The following is a 19,999-nucleotide window of genomic DNA, read 5'->3' as shown; positions in this document are numbered from 1 at the left end:
GTGACAAAGAGGCAATGGGAACGACACAGGGCCGCCGAGAAGGCGGAAGAGGCCGCCAAAGCCACCAGCTCCGCCGGCAAGTCCCGCTCGAGATCCAGGACCCGCAGCCCAGGCCGCTCCCGGTCCCGGAGCCGCACCCCGGACCCCCGGAAGGAGCGCCGGATGCGCAGCCGCACCCCCAGAAGGACCGCAACGAGAGACACCGAGACCACCGAGAAGGTGAGCTGGGCAGATGCGGTCACCGGAAAACGAGCACCAACCGCGAAGGCTGGCGACAAAACACCCGCTAAAACAGAGACGGAGATAGCTAAATTAACACAGGCGATACAAGCGCTGCAGAAGCAAATAGAACACATGCAGACACAGATTCGTGCAAAAGACGAACTTATAGAACAACTCCAGCACGCCGTGAAAAGCGGTACTGATACAGAGGCCATGCAGGAAACACAAGAACTCATAGAGGACGACGAGGTCATATGCCCCGACACTAAACGCACACCCACTCCCACAGAGACCACGCAGGAAACACAAGAGGAACCCATAGAGGACGACGAGTTCGAATTCCTCGAAACTAGACACTGCCCCACTCCCACCCTTACAGAAGCAACACGACGCAAGCGCACGCGCGCAGTGATACGCGACGCTCGAATAGATGCACTCGAGGCTCGCTTAAGCAATCTCGAGGAAACCATCATCGCGTCCATCACGCGTACCATCCAGCAGAGCTTGGAGGGCGTTCACCTCAGACTGTCCAGATTAGAAGCCACGAACAGCACGATCGTACCGTCGCATAGGGAAGCGGCGCAAGACATGTAACAACATATAAACATGGCCCGACACCCACCTAAACAAAAACACACAATATGGCAGTGGAACTGCAGAAGTTACCAAAACAAACGAGCGCACTTACAGCAATACCTGAAAACGATCCCCGAACGCCCAGACGTCATCATATTGCAAGAAACGAACGGCCCCGCCAAACTCACGGGGTACCAGTCTATAACAGGCAAGGCGGAGAAACCAAACGTCACGACGCTGGTCAAGCGAGCGCACACAGTTATCGAACACGACACTAAAATCAGACATTGAAAACGTCCTCGTAGAAACTAATTCCACCACGCAAGACGCGCAACAGCATCTTCGTACTCAACGTCTACAGCAGTCCCAGATGCCGCCAGCACCGCTTCCATGTTCTCTTCAAACGGGCGATCGACACCGCCCAAGGGCAACAGCTTTTCATTGGGGGGGGGGGGGGGGGGGACTTTAACGCGGTGCACACGGCGTGGGGTTACAAGCACGATCAGCCCAAAGGCACGCATCTGTGGGCTACGGCCCAATACGCCGGACTCAAGCTCGTCCCCGACCCCGCGGCACCAACAAGGCAGGGCAACAGCGTCAGCACCGACACGACGCCGGACCTTACTTTTACGTGCAACACACGCCGAATCACTTGGACAAACACCATGCAAGACTTGGGAAGCGATGACTACATTATTTGCATAACGGCAGAAGACGGCCTGCAGGAACACAATGCCGGTCGCCAAATGAAGATCAACTGGAATCAACTACGCAAACATCGTGACAAGCAACAGGTGGCAGACATCAAAGACATAGACCAATGGACCGACCAACTGCGGCGGGACATCGAGCGCGTGACGCAAACGATTGCATCAAAAGCTGGGCTCGATACAATAGAGTCCCGGTTACTGCACAAGTGGGAAGCCAAGACCCACCTGCAGCGCCGATGGAAACAACAGAGACACAATAGGGGACTGCGTAAACGGATAGCGCAGCTCAACAAAGAAATAGAAAAGCACGCACTTACCCTGCAACGACAACAATGGGAAGAGAAATGCGCGGAGATGGACAGTCAACTCACCACGCGTGGCACGTGGCAGATGCTGCGGTACCTGATAGATCCTGCCAACACCAAGACCACACACATGCAAGGCATACACAAAATCCTACACGCTTACGCGGGAACGGAACAACAATTCTTACGGGATGCGGAACTCCTTTACATATCTCAAACGCCACAACTAATACATCCGGACTACACGGGAGAAAGCAACACCACCCTGGACTCTGAATTCTCCGTTGCCGAAATCCAGGCGGCCCTCGTCAAACTCAACACCAAGTCGGCCCCTGGCCCCGATTGAATATCCAATACGGCACTACGCAATCTCGATTACGGATCAATTGAGAAACTCACAAAATACATTAACGAGTGTTGGGCGCACGGCAAGCTACCACAGCAATGGCAAGAAGCAAATATCATACTGATACCAAAACCCGGCAAAAAATTACAGCTGGAGAACCTGCGCCCCATATCCCTCACGTCCTGCGTGGGCAAGTTGACGAAGCACTCGTTTCTCAATAGACTCACGGATTACCTCGAGGACAACGAATTATTTCCACACATCATGATTGGGTTCAGAAGACATCTCTCCACGCAAAACGCCATTCTGCAACTAAAACACCAACTCATAGACAGTCCGGGGCACTCGAGGAGAGCCGTCCTCGGGCTGGACCTGAAGAAGGCCTTCGATAGCGTTCGCCACGATGCCATATTACGACAAATAGAGAAGCTAAATCTCGGATTGCGAACGTACAACTACATTCGAGACTTCCTCGCGGGAAGAACAGCTCGCATGCGAGTGGGACAACTAGACTCAGATCAAATCAACATCGGGAGCTCGGGCACCCCGCAGGGCTCGGTCATCTCGCCGATGCTCTTCAACCTCGTCCTGCTGGGGTTACCCGACCGATTGTTGCAAATCGAAGGACTGTACCACACGCTATACGCGGATGATATTACGATCTGGACGACAACGGGCAGTGACGGAGCGATCGAGCAACGTTTACAGCAGGCCATCCAGTGCGTGGAAAACTACCTGGTGGGCACGGGACTCACCTGCTCGGCCGAAAAATTCGAACTGCTGCTATATAGACCGGTCAGAAAGGGGCGGCCACCTAAAGGCTACACCCCCCCCCCCCCCGGAAAAGGTTGAGATACAATTAACGGCATCAAACGGCCTACCCATCCCGATGGTAGACAAGATTCGGGTACTAGGAATGATGATTGAACACAAGGGCGGCAATGGCGAAGGACTTCGCAAGATAACAGCAAAGGCCACCAGGACGATGCAGCTCATCAGACGCATCACCAACAAACACGCGGGCATGCGCGATGGCAACGTCATACGACTTATACAAGCCTTCGTTATTTCTCAAATAACGTACACGGCAGCGTTTCACAACTGGACGGTTGCGGAAAGAAACAAGCTCAACGTCCTCAAACGCAAGGCGTACAAATGTGCGTTGGGACTTGCGCCCGGAGTGAGCTCCACCAAGCTCCTGGAACTAGGCTTGCACAACACGCTCGAGAAACTCGTGGAGGCGCAACAAGTGTCCCAACTCGAGCGCCTATCCAAGACCCGCCCGGGCAGGCACGTGCTCGAAAAGCTCGGCATTACATACCACACGCAGCACGGCATCAAAGTGGAAATTCCAAGAACCATGCGCGAGCAACTATACGTGCCCCCATTGCCTCGCAACATGCACCCCCAACACCACACGGGGAGACGTAAAGCCAGGGCACAACACATGAACCAGCGACAAGGAGGCAGTCTTCACCGACGCAGCCCGTTATCGAGACAGGAAGAGTTTCGTGGCGGAAGTTACTAGCCACCGAGGTAACCACCTCACGAGCGTCACCGTGAACACGGCATATGCCGAAGCGGCAAAGGAAGCGGCCATAGCACTGGCCCTCACACAAACCAAGGCTACATACGTGATCTGCGATTCGCAAACGGCAATTCGCAATTTTGCAAATGGGCGCATATCGCAAGAGGCGTATCACATACTCAAGCGACATCCCATACACCAGGGAGAGGCCGAGGTCGATAACCGAATGCACTTGCTATGGATCCCGGCACACACTGGACTGAGCACCCCCAATGAAGCGGCTCACCGCGTTGCTCGAGGCCTCACTCACCGAGCATCATCGGAGGAAGAGCCCCCGCGGGGTACTGCAAACGTCTGGGCGTGGGAGGATCGTTTGACCAGGTTCCACGACATCACGACACACTACCAGTTACAGAGACGCGTATACCCATTCCCTCAGGCTAGGTTAGACAGGGCGCAAGCAGTACACTACAGGCAATTACAAACTGATTCTTACATAAACCCAAGACTCATGCACGCCATGTATCCAGACATGTTCACTACAAACAGATGCACATCCTGTGGCGAGGTTGCCACACTTAATCACATGTTATGGGAATGTCAGGACATAACAAACACTTCGGGCAGTGCCGACACCTCCGTCTCTTCCACCGCCAGCCTCCGCTCGCGTTGGAAGACCGCACTGCTCAGCTCGAACCTGACAGTACAGCTCTGGGCCGTCCAGCGAGCCAAGGAAGCCGCTTCGAGATGGTGCCCAGACCCACTAAATATACGCCGGACTCAAATCTTATCGATTTGATAATAAAGTTTACGTTCTTCTTCTTCTTCATCGGGGGCTTTGCTTAAATCTATAGGACCACTGTCCTTATGGCCAGAACTTGTCGCCCGCAAAAAAGAACTGCCTCAATAATATGCCGTTAATTTTCTTCTGTTTTCCTTATTTTACTATGCCTGTCCTGGTCCAGCTGATTGATCACATTGGTTGCACTTCCTGAAAGTATAGTAGGAGAACATTATCAGCTGCCAGCTGACAGTCACGGTGATATTTAGTATTTTCGTGTGTGTGGAAGATTGCGAGCACGTGCTTACATTTCTGCAACAGTTTGGACATGAGGGCTCCAGTGCGCGCATGTTGGCCCAAGTTTATAAGAACATTAAACCCATAAAGTTCCAGAATTGAAAATCTAAAGCACGCCTTTGGAAATGTCAGTGCACTAGTCGCGTCAAAAGTTTGACAACTTTATACCCATAAAGTTACGGAATTGAAATCCATGCGCTCCGTAGATTCCGCGGCCGCTGCGAGATGCCGTAACGCGCCCGATCGCTATCGAAGAGCCCTTGAAAGTTTGTGCTCAGATCGGGCTCCCTGCGTTATGTGACTCCAGGTGCAAGGGTGTTGCCACAAAATCCAGCCCGAGTTATGTTATCCAGCCCGATCATTATGCCAACCTGGCCATTGTAATGCCTCAGATGGCCCATGGTAGTTTTTCGGCTGGCTCTATATAGGCCACTCACAGTTGCCAACATGGCCGATTTAATGCCTCACATGGCCCATAGTAATTTCTTGGTAGGCTCTACATTGGTAAACTACTGTTACGAAGCTGCTTGCTTAGTCAAATAATACACAGTCGCTTGGAATACAAATTTATTTCAAAAATATCACAGAGTGGTCCTGATGACTTTCCGTGCACAATAAAACAAAAAAAGAACGAATGCTTAGTAAAATAGGGACAACGGCACAGCCACATTGGCCGCCGTCCCGTTTCGCTACAACATTACTCGGTGTCGTCACACGGCCTGCTGCAGCCCTTATCTAGGGCACCTTGGCGCCTCTCATTGCGTCTGTGCTCCCGGTCAGTGGCACAAATCAGCCAACGCTTGATAATGGCACTTATTTTCAAACACACACCATCGTGGTTTGCCCTTGCACAACCTGCAACAAGAGGCACATAAGGGTACTGCAACAGTGCTCTCTCAAATGAAGCCATTTGAGTGCAAAAATAGGTTATTCAGATCTTTGATGAAGCTATACTACAAGATATACCTGCCCACAACAGAAGCAGGGGGACAAGATGGCACGCACATAAACATGCCAAATAAGAGCACAAAATGCTGCTGCAAGGTGGCATGATTTGGCCAGTTTATAGCAAAACACAAGACTTGCAAGTTGTCAGTGAGTATGGCGGTCATTTACATGTTGGAACAACCACTTTTTGGAATAAAATTGCTAAGGTTCATGGTCACAGAACAAAAGAGAAAAGAGCAAAACAACTCACGTTTCCCTTGAGGCAATATGTTACAAACTTATTTATATGTGTTCACGCTGAAGCATTGCACTTTCTTAGCTCTCCTCGAGATACGCATGATGTACCAAAACCCTAGAGCTTACTAAGACTCAGATCATTGACCTTATGCAGCTATGAAAAGGTTTGTTTCTGCCCACGATAGCCTTTCGAGCTGAACTTTAGGGCGGCAGATTTTGTAAAAAGATATTGTAACAGGCACCGCACGGTGTCCGGCACATTTGTGCCACCAAAACGTGAGAAGTAGGCAACCTGCAAGGTAAACTGAAAGCAATTATCCTATAGTTAAATGATAATTCAATAATTCAATGACGGTTAGCTATAAACTCAAATTTCAATCAAACAATTGGATAATTAAAAACGAAGTACACATTGTCTTATGGCCTAATAATATGCAGTTTAACAACGGCTGCTGTTGAGCAATATGAAAGCAACTATGCTGGCATTGTCTACAAGCTGGCTGCTTCAATTCCGTGCTGTGAAAACTTGGCTGAAAAAGTCTGGATGTTCCTTCAGCTGATCCTATGGCTGCCCACAGGCACCGGTTACTACATATCTCAGCAGCTATTTTTTGCACATCTTGCAATCATCTATGCACTTTTCGAATGTTTCAATATCTTACTGCAATTTGCCCGAAACTGTTTTCATCATATGCGTCATGCTTTTGCCATTACATTGCTGTGGCACTATGCACTATAATATCGGCAATTTCTCAGTGGTATTGAGACACCATCTGTCCTATGCTGATTATCCGTAAACATTACGTGCATCCAGTCTGTCTTCGTAATGTTTTTGCATATTTACTGTCATTGTAGCAAGAACAAAGGGAATAGTGACTGGTTTGCTTCAGCTTACGAGCTCTTCCACTGCAGTCAACATTAAAGCTATATTACAAAGGACTAAAAGCCAAGATATTTCCTTGATGAAACGAAGCATTTTTACCTTAATACTGTAGCCAACTTTTGCAAATGGCTTATGCACCGATTATTTTAAAGAAACACATGTTTAGTCCCATGTGCCCCTTTATCAGTATAAAAATGGTACATATGTGGTAAAGCTATTACAACTTTTGCAAATGACTTAACAGTGTTGATTTCACAGGAACCCCTACTTAGTCACGCGTGCCCTTCTAAATCTATCGGTATAAAAATGTACTTATGTGGTAAAACAAGTACATATTGTTTACTGGAAGCATGATACAATAATGTGGAATGTATACATCACACAAATACAGTGACATCTCTGGTATCCAGTATTGAACCCAATTAGTAAACCTCACTTCATAAATAAACAAAATTACAGCACATTTTACGAGATCCTCCAAGTTTGTGTCAATAGAAAGATAATTTTCTAAAGCGAATACATCTGTAGCACTCGATACGGGCAGCTTAAGGCAGTTTTCAGGCAGCGTGGCGATTCTTGTGTTGGACGATTTAAAAAATGACTGCAGCTTCTTCAGTTCCGTTATAATCCGCATTTAGTATTTAAAAACATTCTTCTCAAAGGCTGAAAAACAAACACACAAATGTTACAAAAACGAAGAGGAAGCTTTAGCTAGCCGCTATTTGCAATTTCGCTATTCAAATACACAGAAAGCGCAAAATTGTTTTGATGAGGAAAGCGGTTGTCAGCCAGCAAGAACCCCGCAACGAAAAAAGCACCTCACGATTTCTACAGCACCAGTCAGAACCTTGCCCCGAGCTGCTTAATTTTAGGTTTAGTACTTGCGAATATATTATTAAGCCGAACACTTTCTTTTACGAAACTTCGACTTCTGACTGGCTTTGGAGATGTGGACCGGAAGATTCCGACAAGATCACGACGGCTTTCGTACACGCTCCAAAACCGGCGCGGCAGAAGTGTGGGTCCGCGTGGGTCCGAGCATAGGCCATGGTTCGCGTATCACCCCGTTTCCAATCGCTGAACACTACATATTTCCATTTCTAGCTTTCTTAATTTAAAATGACTTACCTTAAGGTATCCACTCGAGTTCTTGCGAAGGAAGGCTTTTTCTGAAAAACGCGGTTAGCCAGTTTGCGTTCCGAAAAAACGCGGAAAACCAAGCCCTCGCGAAACACACCCGCAGAGGCAGCCGATTCGAACCGTTCTGCCTGCCGTTGGCGCTTTGTTTCCTACGGGTAGAAGTAAGCCGAATCCGCATTTTCGCACGCACAAAAGCAACATTAAACATTACGCTCATTCGAGCAAAAATAAATTGCTTTGATAATTTAATCGTACTGATAAGGAGATTTACTGACGGCAAGCGGCAGGCGAAAAACCAGTTCAGTCGCCAGAGAGCAACGGTCTCGGCGCCAAGAGCTCGTTATCTGCGCTCGCGCCCTACATCTATGAGAGCGCCCCACTACTGCTTGCTCCCTGTTGTTCTTCTTCACTACAATAACCCCGGCGGCGAAGGGGAGCCATCCTGGCGACTCAAGGGGACGCAAGGATGAGAGGGTCGTGATGCGGCTTGAGGCGGCTGACGTGGACCGTGTCGCGACCGAGACGGCGCTTGTCCGAGGAGGGGATGACCGGCTCAATGACATAAGTGACGGGAGACCTGCGCTCGATGACGCGGTATGGCCCGTGGTACTTGGCAGCAAACTTTGGAGTGAGGCCAGGAGAGTTGAAAGGTATTCGGAGCCATACGAGGGATCCAACGACAAAACTCAGCACATGCTCATCGGTGTCGCGGCGATCTTTCTGGAGAGCTTGGCTGTCAGACGTGAACGAGCGGGCCAGCTGACGACACTCCTCGGCATGCTGGGCGACGTCAGAAATTGCACTGAATTCGGAGGCGTCCAGGCGGTACGGTAAAATTGTGTCAAGCGTGGAGGATGGTTCACGGCCATATAAAAGAAAGAATGGTGAAAAGCCCGTCGTAGACTGTGTCGCGGTGTTATACGCATAAGTCACGAAGGGGAGAACGACGTCCCAATTGGAATGATCAGAATCAATGTACATCGACAGCATGTCACCGAGCGTGCGGTTGAAACGTTCCGTGAGCCCATTCGTTTGAGGATGGTAGGCAGTTGATGTGCGATGAAGAATACGACAACAGCGGAGCAGCTCTTGTATCACGTTGGACAAAAACACACGGCCTCTGTCGCTCAGCAGTTCCCGTGGGGCTCCATGACGGAGTATGAAATGGCGCAATATGAAGGAAGCGACGTCACGAACACCAGCCGCAGGGAGTGGAGTGGTTTCTGCGTATCGCGTCAGATGGTCCACCGCGACAATTATCCAGCGATTGCCAGCAACAGAGCACGGAAGCGGTCCATAAAGGTCGATTCCAATGCGTTCAAAAGGGCGGGCAGTACATGGTAAAGGCTGCAGCTGACCGGGTGTATGGTCAAACGTCTTTCGTTGTTGACATGCGGAACAAAACCGTATATATTTACGGACAAATGTGTACATCCCACGCCAGTAGTAGCATTGGCGGAGCCGTTGATGCGTTTTCAGCCCGCCAGCATGGGCATATGTTGCGGATCAGCATGGAAGTATGCACACACATCGGTTCGCAAGTGCTTGGGTATGACCAGCAGCCTATTACGTCCGTCCTCCAGGTAGTTGCGGCGGTACAAAAGTGAATCGCGTATTGCGAAATGCTTGGCTTGTCGACGAAGGGCACGGGGTTGGCTAGCGGGTGAAGAGGCGCAGAGAAATTTCTATAGGGACGCGATCCATGGGTCCTTGCGCTGTTCCGAAGGCATGTCGGTGATGGTCAGAGCGTCCAGGGAAAAGTCTACCGCTGAAGGAGGCCCTGCTTCGGATTTGACGGGTGAACGAGAGAGCGCATCCGCGTCAGAATGGTTGCGCCCGGATCGGTAAACGACGCGAATGTCGAATTCTTGAATACGAAGAGCCCATGGACCGAGACGACCGGAGGGATCTTTGAGGGAAGCCAGCCAGCAGAGGGCATGATGGTCGGTTACAACGTCGAAAGGCCTGCCGTACAAATAGGGGCGGAATTTTCCTAACGCCCATACAATCGCGAGGCACTCTTTTTCGGTGACCGAATAATTCGCTTCCGCCTTGGTGAGGACGCGGCTTGCATAGGCCACAAGATACTCAGGGAAGCCGGGCTTGCGTTGCGCGAGAACTGCACCAAGACCGATACCACTGGCGTCAGTATGTATTTCGGTTGGCGCAGCAGGGTCATAATGGCGTAGCACGGGGGGCGAAGTAAGTAGGCGGCGCAGTGTGGCAAATGCGTCGTCGCAGGCCGGTGTCCAGCGGGAAAGGTCGCTGGGGCCGGCGAGGAGCTTCGTAAGCGGTGCGATGATGGAGACGAAATTTCGGACAAAGCGACGAAAATAGGAGGCCAAGCCGACAAAGCTTCGAAGTTCTTTGAGGGTAGAAGGCTTCGGAAACTCGGCAACAGCACGTAGTTTTTCCGGGTCAGGGAGAATGCCATCTTTGGAGACGACGTGGCCGAGGATGGTTAGCCGGCGAGCCCCAAAGTGACATTTCTTCAGGTTGAGTTGAAGGCGTGCGTTTGTAAGGCAGCGGAGAATTGTGCGTAAACGAGAGAGATGTGTAGCGAAATCGGGAGAGAACACGACGACGTCATCCAGATAGCACAGACATATATTCCATTTCAGACCGCGTAAAATGCCGTCCATCATCCGTTCGAATGTTGTGGGGGCATTACGAAGTCCGAAAGGCATCACGGTAAATTCATACAGGCCATCCGGTGTGACGAACGCCGTCTTCGGACGATCACACGCCGCCATAGGGGCCTGCCAATATCCCGATCGCAAGTCGAGGGAAGAAAACATTCGGCACCTTGAAGGCAATCGAGGGCGTCGTCTATTCGAGGAAGAGGATAGACGTCTTTGCGAGTAATCTTGTTGAGGCGTCGGTAGTCCACACAGAATCTAATAGAGCCATCTTTCTTTTTGACCAGTACGACAGGAGAGGACCAGGGGCTGCAAGAAGGCGTAATGACTCCGCGCTGAAGCATGTCGTCAACCTGCTCCGTAATGACACGACGTTCCGCAGGTGACACACGGTAGGGGCGCTGTCGCAAAGGAGCGTGAGGCCCAGTGTCAATCGTGTGAACAACCGCATTAGTTCGGCCTAGTGACGCTTGCGGTAAGTCAAACGAAGTGCGAAACTCGTGTAGAAGGGCAAGAAGCTGCGTCCGTGCAGCCGGATCGAGGTCGCTGTCGATGGAGCGGTGAAAAGATTCCGAGAGCACGGCGTCGGACGCAAGGTGAGGGGTCAGGGCGTTCAGCGGATGCTGAGTCTCAGGCACAGAGGGGTCAAGGGGTACGATAACAGCAGCGTCTACAGGCTGAACGTAGCCAAGCGTTTCATTTCGGTACAAAGTCAGAGGGCCTGAGTTGGGGTTGCAAACAAGTAGTCCGGTATTGTCCTGATGAAGCGCGAGGATGGCAAAAGGCAGTGACGTATTGTGGCGGCGACGAAAGAAGTCAGATGGCGTGAACAGAACGGTGGCGTCGGAAAGGGCGGCACATGAAACGGGAACAATGACGGCACTCTGAGGTGGCAGGTCAATATCGGCGGTGACGACAAGCTTTCTATCCCCAGGACCGGTCACATGGGTGGAAGGGGTCTCGGGAAACACAGCGAACTCTACCTGAGCACGAGCGCAGTCGATAACAGCGTGGTTACGGGACAAAAAATCCCACCCGAGGATCAGGTCATGGGAACACGAGGCCAGCACAAGGAACTCAACGCTGTAGATCACGTCTTGTATGAGCACCCTGGCCGTACATGCTGCAACGGGTTGAATATATTGTGCGCTCGCAGTACGGAGAGAAAATCCGGAAGGTGGCGTCGTCACTTTACGGATAGAACGGCAAAACGTATGGCTCATTACAGAAATAGCGGCGCCGGTGTCCACAAGCGCAAGAGTTCGTACACCGTCAACGAACACTTCAATAACATTGGCGGGGGACAAGCGAGGACTTAGACAGGTTGACGACGGCGCAGCTCGTGCCTCAGAAGCTGCGGCAGTCAGTTTTCCGCCTCACCAGTATTGTACCGACGACGCATAGGCGAAAGAGAACGGCGGCGCGGTGAGGGGGACCGACGAGCAGCAAAAGGTTGGGCATCGGAAGTGGGCTGGTGATCACGGGCGCATGTTTCAGGCTCTCGTTCTGGCTGCGTGCGATAGGGAGGTCGGAAGGAGTAGCCTGGATATCTCGGCGTACTCGTGGTCGCCGCGAAGCGTCGGCGACAGAATCGCGCAACATGACCCGGAATTCCGCAAGCATAGCAGATCGGGCGGTTGTCTGCAGTGCGCCAAGGATTTGCGTACTGTGGCTGCGCCCCGAAAAGCACCGTCGCTGGTGGTCGAATTGGTGGTTGTGGGGTTAATACTGGTTGAGGACGTGGCTTCATGACGGCATCCGCATACGTCAGAGGCGCGGCAACAGGAGGCGGAGGAGCAGCAGACGGCACCACAAATGATAGCGGCGCGGTGACACCAGTCGGCTGAAAGGCAGACGGCAAAGCCTCGGTGACCTGCTCCTGTATCACCTGTCGGATGGTTGGAGTCAGCCTAGGCGTAGGCACTTGCGTGGTCGGAAAAAATGAAAACTGTCGAGCAACTTCCTCACGCACAAGCTCCTTAATCTGTGACAGGAGCGACGTGTGGTCGCCGCCGATGGTCAACGCAGCGAGGGAATCATCTGTTGACGTCTGCCGCCGAGCTAGGACGCGCTGCTTACGTAGTTCGTCGAAGCTCTGGCACAAGGTCACGAGTTCAGACACGGTGCGTGGGTCCTTGGCCAGCAACATCTGAAAGGCGTCGTCGTCTATGCCTTTCATGATGTGCTTTATCCTGTCTTGCTCAATCATAGAAGGATTCACGCGCTTGCACAAGTCAATGACGTCTTCAATATAGCTCGTGAAGTTCTCGCCCTGCTGCTGCGCACGTCCGCGTAGACGCTGTTCAGCGCGAAGCTTGCGCACTGCGGGGCGACCGAACACTTCCGCGAAGCTCGTCTTGAAAGCCGTCCAATTGGCGAAGTCTGACTCATGGTTACAAAACCAGAGGTTTGCGACGCGTGTTAGGTAAAACAGGACGCTGCGTAGTTTTGTAGCATCGTCCCACTTGTTGTGCGCGCTCACCCTTTCAAACGACGTTAGCCAATCTTCTACGTCATAGTCATCGGTGCCGCTAAAGAAAGCGGGATCGCGCTGACGCAGCGCGCTTGACACGATGACCGATGGAGCTTGGGCCGCGTCTTGCTGGGTGGCGTCATCAGGCATTGTCGGAGCAGTGATGGGCAACGTCCGGCTTCGGAGTTCCAGGTTTGAAGGGGTACCCAGCGCCTCCACCACTTTGATAAGGAGATTTACTGACTGCAAGCGGCAGGCGAAAAACCAGTTTAGTCGCCAGAGAGCAACGGTCTCGGCGCCAAGAGCTCGTGATCTGCGCTCGCGCCCTACATCTATGAGAGCGCCCCACTACTGCTTGCTCCCTGTTCTTCTTCTTCACTACAGTACGAACTTTTGTTTACATTGAATAGGTATTTTTCTGAGTAAGTGAAAATATGAAACTATTAGCGATTGTGTATGTACTATCGTGAGCAATATGAGCTCGAACACGCGAGCGCGTGGAAAATAGCCTCGAACCCTACATCGGCCGATTTGCAGCGGCCGCTTTTGGAAACAAATCGGAAAGGGCGCCACGCTTCCGCTGGCTGTTCACACTCCCGCCTCGATATCATTGCTGCAAAACGGTAGCTTGCAGCATGTCACTGGCCGCTAGCGGTGATATCAATTCACATCAACGCGCACAGCTACATCAAATGACCCATCAGGCTCTGCAGCTGCTGAGATATCGGCTGTGACGTAGACTTCCATAATGCACAGGTCATGCTTGTATTAAATCTAGGCGGTGTTGGCTGAGCGTTCGGATACGCCCCTTTTATCATTTTTTTTTGTACGCTAGCGAAGTGGGAGTGCCAACAGTTAGCGGAAGAGCGCCCCTCCTTTCCCCTCTGGTTTCGGCAGCGCCATCCACGTATGACGCTATCTAGGTTTTGAGGCTATTTTCCACGCGCTCCCGTGTTCGAGCTCATATTGCTGACGATAGTACACTGCGAATGCCTGTTTCTACCTTTCATATGGCGTTTATAGGCGGAGTGGTCACGGGGCCTGTGGAACGGCGCGACCGTAGTTTACGATTATATCTTGAAGTGAATAATATCGTATTGTACGTTTTGTGCAATAAGGCTTTAGTTATATATGAACCCGCGCGCGCTGGGACCAATGTCGGCCACATGTCTTGGCACGACGTCATTGCAACTTAAGATGCCGACCACATCTTTATTAAACTAGGAAATGCTCCTACTGCGTCATTGGCCCCACGTCTCTGGCCAACTTTCTACCAGCGTGGTCGATCCCCTACCACGGCCCGGCATTTGCCCACATATGGCTGGCCGAGATCATCGGCAGCCAACTACTTACCGATGCTTTTCCAGCCGTCGGCCTCCGGCCAAACGCGCTTGGGATGGTTGTCGGACCATCATACTTGTATATTGGGAGGGAAACGGGAAGCTCCTATATACTACGAGCTTTTCACCGCATACTCATCCCGCTGATGCCACATCATTTGTGCTTTTGTTTGGGCACTGTGATAGCATATTTTGTTTCTCTGAGCAAATATCATCGTTACCGCGTTGTAGTTTGACAGATGACAATTCCATTATACCGATAATTTCAAACTCGCTTTGTACAAGGTTACAGATGCCGTGAGTCTAACGAAAAATTTGCTGCTAATCCAACGTAAACAAATAAAAATGATGACTGCACCTTTTACAAGCTTTTCTTTTCAAGTGGTTTCGGAAGAGATTCAGACATTCAACGACAGTGTAGCTCTGTAAAAAAAAAGTACCTCGTCCTTTTACTTGAAGGAACCGCGACGTAGTATTGCCGTTGCAAATATTTTATTCTAAGAGCGATTGTACAGATAAACAGAAAGCATCAAGCGCGATAAGTGATACGTGGCGTGACCACTAAAGTGTATACCAAGTGCAGAAGTGTCCTGTTAGGCAGCTGCGAAGGGACATAATAGGAAATGGCCACATACATGCGCGCGCGTGCGGTATTGATGTGTTGACAGTTGAACGAAACCAAGGCGCAGCGTCGTTTGTGACGAACGCTTAAAACGAACATTAATGCGAAAGCGCGCAAATGAAATAGATTTCTGGTACCGACGGTTTGCTTGGCCAGCTACGCGCTCCCGCGGGCGTACAAGTAATCCGAGTGCCTGTAGGGTGCCTCGATGTCCTCCTCGCCCGCCGCTCCGTACAGGGTGGAGACATTCTTTGACGGCGTTGGTGCCGCCAGAACCGGTTCGTTCCAGCCGCCGCCGCCCGACTGTTCATGCCCGCCGCGCACGCTTGCCCGTGCAGGTGGTAGGACTTCGCTGCGAACTAGTTCGCTGGTGTCGTCGGTACAAAATCCTGGTCTAAGAATCTACGAAAGACTGTGGGCAATTGACCCATCCTGACAGCTGACTATACCGGCAAGGAGAGAAACGGGCGACCTCTTTTCTTTAGGGAAGGGCAGCGCGTTCGCGGAAGTAGTTTAATGATTTGAAAATGTAGAGAGGTCTCTCTCTCCCGGGAAGGGGAAGAGGGAAAGAAAGAGGGTCATGCGGGAGGAACGAGGTTGCTCTTTCTCTCCGTTGTCTCTATCGTCTCGCCCGGCCAGCAAGAGGTCGTCGTTCTGTGTGATTTTCTTCAGGGCACACCACGAGCACATTATTCTCTATAACACCACACACTGTAGTCTGTCCGTCCAAACCACGTGGGCGTTTCTCTTGCACTCACGCCATTGTTTTCTAAGCTACAACCACAGGGCGCGCTTTGCTTCAAGCAAATGCACCTGAAAAAGGTGAGTGTATTGTGTCTATGCCTTCATTCTTGCAACACCATTCTTGTTCCGAGATTGGCATACAGCCCTGCGTCCGCAAATAGCGTCGTTTTTGTCTTGTTTCCATACAAGAACCACATCACTTTCCGATGATATGGAAGGGCGCCTGTTGTTATGTGGGGTAGATGCTGCTATCTGTCCGGCCGCAACACAACAACAACACAGCAACACAGGTGCATTCAAATTATATGAGCTTTTGTAAAATATACCTGACTTAAACAAAACACGTGTGTAAACAGAAACTGTGCAATAAAAGAGGGGTCGTCTTTCACATTATGGGCAATCATTTTTATGATTCGGTATTGTAGGATCGGTACGCCGCGTGCACAAGACAGCCGTTTTCACACGTGCTGTCCCGTAAAAATTATTGCGGATGAACACATGCAGCGATCGCAGCGGGCAAGAACATGGCGGACGCCGTAGCAGACGACGCAGTAAGGCACTACTGGGCACCCACGCCGTGTGGCGCTGGCGCAGAGACAGGGAAGGGCAGCGCGTGTATGCGTGCTCTTCTCTCCGTTGTCTCGTCTCGCCCGGGTCGTCGTTCTGTGTGAATAAAACCACGCTCGTGTGAAGAACACTACTGAAAAAGGTGAGTGTATTGTGTCGCACAAAGCTACAGCCCTATGGGTTTTTGTCTTGTTTCCATCACCACATCACTTTCCGTTTAGTCGAGTTTTGTAGGATGTCACGTATAACATAATTGTGCTGTCCCGTATTAGTAACCTTACCCACGAGAGACATTTCCTCGTGGTACTTGTATACCGAAGGTAACCTTATTCCTCGGGGAGGGGGGGAGGGGGTAAATTCTTCGTTGAGTTTACATAATGTCCGACGTACCGCACCAGTGCGAGGAGAATTATGTAACGCGAACGAGAAATATACCTAGAAGGGTGCCTACGTGCAGCGAATTGTGCCGGCGCATGGTGCGGAAATAAATTGTGTATGGGTTTTTCAAAACGCGGCGTGCTCCCGACCTCCTCTATAATAGAGGAGGTTGTGGGTGCGCTTCGTTTATCATGTGCTTTGATTTTGAAAGTAAAGTTCTTTTGTATTTCGCGCATTACCTCTACCTAGAGAACAAAGTATCCTACTTGTTGTACCTCGTAATTCGTAAGAAATGATTTCTAGGATAACACAGATATCACATTAGCGCAAAGCGATGCTGTGTGGTGCACCTAGAAATATTTTAAGCCCCCTTAATCCCCAACAATGTTTGGTTTTCATAATGCATCTATGATGCGCTTGTCTTTCTCGTTTCTATTCTGATTCATCATTTGTTTTCGCGCCCCGAAGTAACACGCTTTATTTCGTCTGTGTGGCGTAATTCGCGTTTGGTACACTAACCGCATGTCGTTTAATTGGGTTCGGCTAGATAAATAAATAATTCCCACAGTTAAATAAGAGCTGAGGCTTTGTGAAGATTACCATTCGCCAAGAAGCAATTTCTGGCAGTTCGTCAGAATTTTCTCGTTTAATATTGCTTGAAGGCAATGATTTTTTCGTTCCAAAAGGAAAAGCTGGAATTGCAACACGAAGCCACAAGGATGATGGAAGCATATTGAGAAAATATAGCTTCTTTTAATTTAATGTGTGTAGTTGCTTACAAGGTCACTCTGTAAAAGGTATATACTCTCGAGTTGTAAGGATCATTCACAAAGTTATTCAGTATTGAGCCTTATCTTGTTTGGCTGCTTAACCCGCCGTGGTTGCTTAGTGCCTATGGTGTTGGGCTGCTAAGCACGAGGTCGCGGGATCAAATCCCGGCTGCTGCATGTCGATGGGGGCGAATTGCGAAAACACCCGAGTACTTAGATTTAGGTGCACGTTAAAGAACCTCAGGTGGCCGGAATTTTTCAGAGTCCCCCACTACGATAATCATAATGTCCCCATAATCAGATCGTGGTTTTGGCCCGTAAAACCCCATAATTTTTTTGTTTGGTTGCTTGTGGCCATCTGAGCACCCCAGGGTTCACATTCTCGAAGTATCACAGACACTGGCCATATGCTCAAAAACGTGTTGCAGTCAGTCTTCAGAAAACTGTATTCCATGCACGGCCTTTAATATGAAGTTGTAAGATTTAGGGGCTAGAATATGTTCCCCAGAAAATAAATTATGAGTAATTGTGGTAGGGAACAAATAAGCATTGAGCAAGGCGTCTGATAAGTGTGAAATCCTAAAGCACCTGCTTTCTCTAGTGGCATGCAAGTTATTTTGCAAAGCTGCCAACGTGACTATGCTTGCTGACGTAATCTACACTGATTGATTTGGATTATCACAGGTCGGAAGCTATCTGCATCCATCTGAAACAGAGTGAACACAGGTGTTACTGCAACTTAAAGCTCTGTTGACTTAAGGTATGCTTTCAGCATGTCTGAGGACAATGTTTTATGCAAGTTTTTGAGCCACTTGTGTCACTTGTTGCGTCACTGATGAAGATGAAATAAACAGGGTGTTTCATTTTAGCTGCACCGAACTTTAAAATGTTGCCTGTGGCAGATAGCACAATTATAATCTTTGATTTAAACTGCTGGATGAGGCGGCCATTACTTCCACAAGGAATCAAAACGGCTAATTGAATAATTAACATAATTACGCTAAATAACATCCTAAATAATTATTTTACGGCACATATTTCATTCTACGAATTATAGACGCTGAGTTCGCAAAGCGTATTCAATTGAAACGAATTCTCAGGACAACCAGTTTCGAGATATTAATTTCGAAAGTGTCTGACGAATTGCATGGACGTTCCAAAGCTTCAATGCATATAACATCGTTTTCCTCAAAAAGGTAACTGGAATGCCCATGCATTTCGTCGGACACTTTGAAAATTTATATATCGGGACTGGTTCAGTCGTGAGAATGGAAGGTCATCCATCTCAAATAATGGCAGCTAGGTGCAGGGAACTTAAATTTCTGGTGTCATTTTATTTTAGTTGAACATTCACCCTTTCTTGTGTCTGGTGCAAGGCTTAGTGACCTTATGGCTCGTGTACTTGCAGCATACAGCTGAAGGCGTGATCGAAGGTCTACCGTTGACACGGCATCTTGCTGTCACAGGTGAGTATGCTATATTGTAGAAATTTACGGCTTGTTGGTATGTCATATTGCAGGTTTTTTTCAGTGTAACACAAATAGTACAAGGATGCAGAAAAGAAACAAGACGCATACACTGAGCTAACTTCCTACAAATATCAACAATAATATCATGGTTGTGAGGGCAGTGTGTGCATCTACTTCCTTTTCTGCATTCTTGTACTGGTTGCGCTACAGTGAAAACTCTTCCTCGTAGCACGGTTAGTGTAGCACATTTAGTTATCTCAATAGACAGACTTTGTTTTCAACGAGATGTGTAAAATCAGGAAGCACAGCAGGAGGCTTACTTGTCAGCTTGCACATAATGGTCTGTCGAGCCGCCCATCGCCGCACGCGGGCGCTTCAGTGGCGGTAACCGGGCACAAAATTCGATTCACGCTGGGACCGCGCGAGCGGTACGCTCTGGCTGGCAAAACAGATAAACAGCGACTGGCAACATGCAACAGCGCGGTCACAGCGTTTGTGTACTGGCGACCAGCAAAATCTTGGCCTGAGCCTGGATTTGTTATCACGTTTGTCTTCTTATTGGGTAATTTTCTCATTAGTTAGCTCGAGCGGATCGCATGTGCCGGCAGCTGCACTCCGATTTGGGGACGCGACGTCTGTTGAGAGCTGGCAACCGAGAGGCGGGGCAAAGATGTTCCAAGTCGACAACTATCGTCAACAGCTGACGACGCTGGCATATTTTTGTCGACGTGGGTTCAAGCTTCGCGGCGAAAACGCGACTCTTGCACTGTCAAACACTGTTCTGCGACTGCATGTGTTGCGTTGGCGCGGTGACCCACCTTTCGAACACTATGCAGTGATCTTGCCTACGCCTTTTAAAATTTTTTTTTCGTTTTCCTTTTTTTAATCATTGCTACCGCATACTGTTGTAACAACATACATCGCTATGTACTCGGTTGTGTGCGGCGCGATGGCGCATTTTTTGTAGATGTGCCAGCGAAAGCTTGCAAGACCGCGCGTGCACGCGAACACACGCGTTTTTAAG

General features: G+C 49.9%; 1 protein-coding gene across 1 annotated transcript in view; it reads left to right on the top strand.

Moving 5' to 3' along the window:
- LOC119454630 (serine/arginine-rich splicing factor 4-like) overlaps positions 1–19,999 on the top strand; it is a 30,080-nt gene that overhangs the window by 4,444 nt on the left and 5,637 nt on the right. Inside the window, exon 3 of the mRNA XM_037716509.1 lies at positions 10–219. Within this exon, the coding sequence (XP_037572437.1) occupies positions 10–219 (210 nt within the window). The remainder of the gene's footprint in view (positions 1–9; positions 220–19,999) is intronic.

The sequence above is a fragment of the Dermacentor silvarum genome, chromosome 5 (assembly GCF_013339745.2).
Source record: "Dermacentor silvarum isolate Dsil-2018 chromosome 5, BIME_Dsil_1.4, whole genome shotgun sequence".
In the NCBI taxonomy this organism is placed as follows: Eukaryota; Metazoa; Arthropoda; class Arachnida; order Ixodida; family Ixodidae; genus Dermacentor; species Dermacentor silvarum.
Note: the sequence above shows the minus strand (reverse complement) of the source record. Positions and strands in the feature narration are given on the sequence as shown.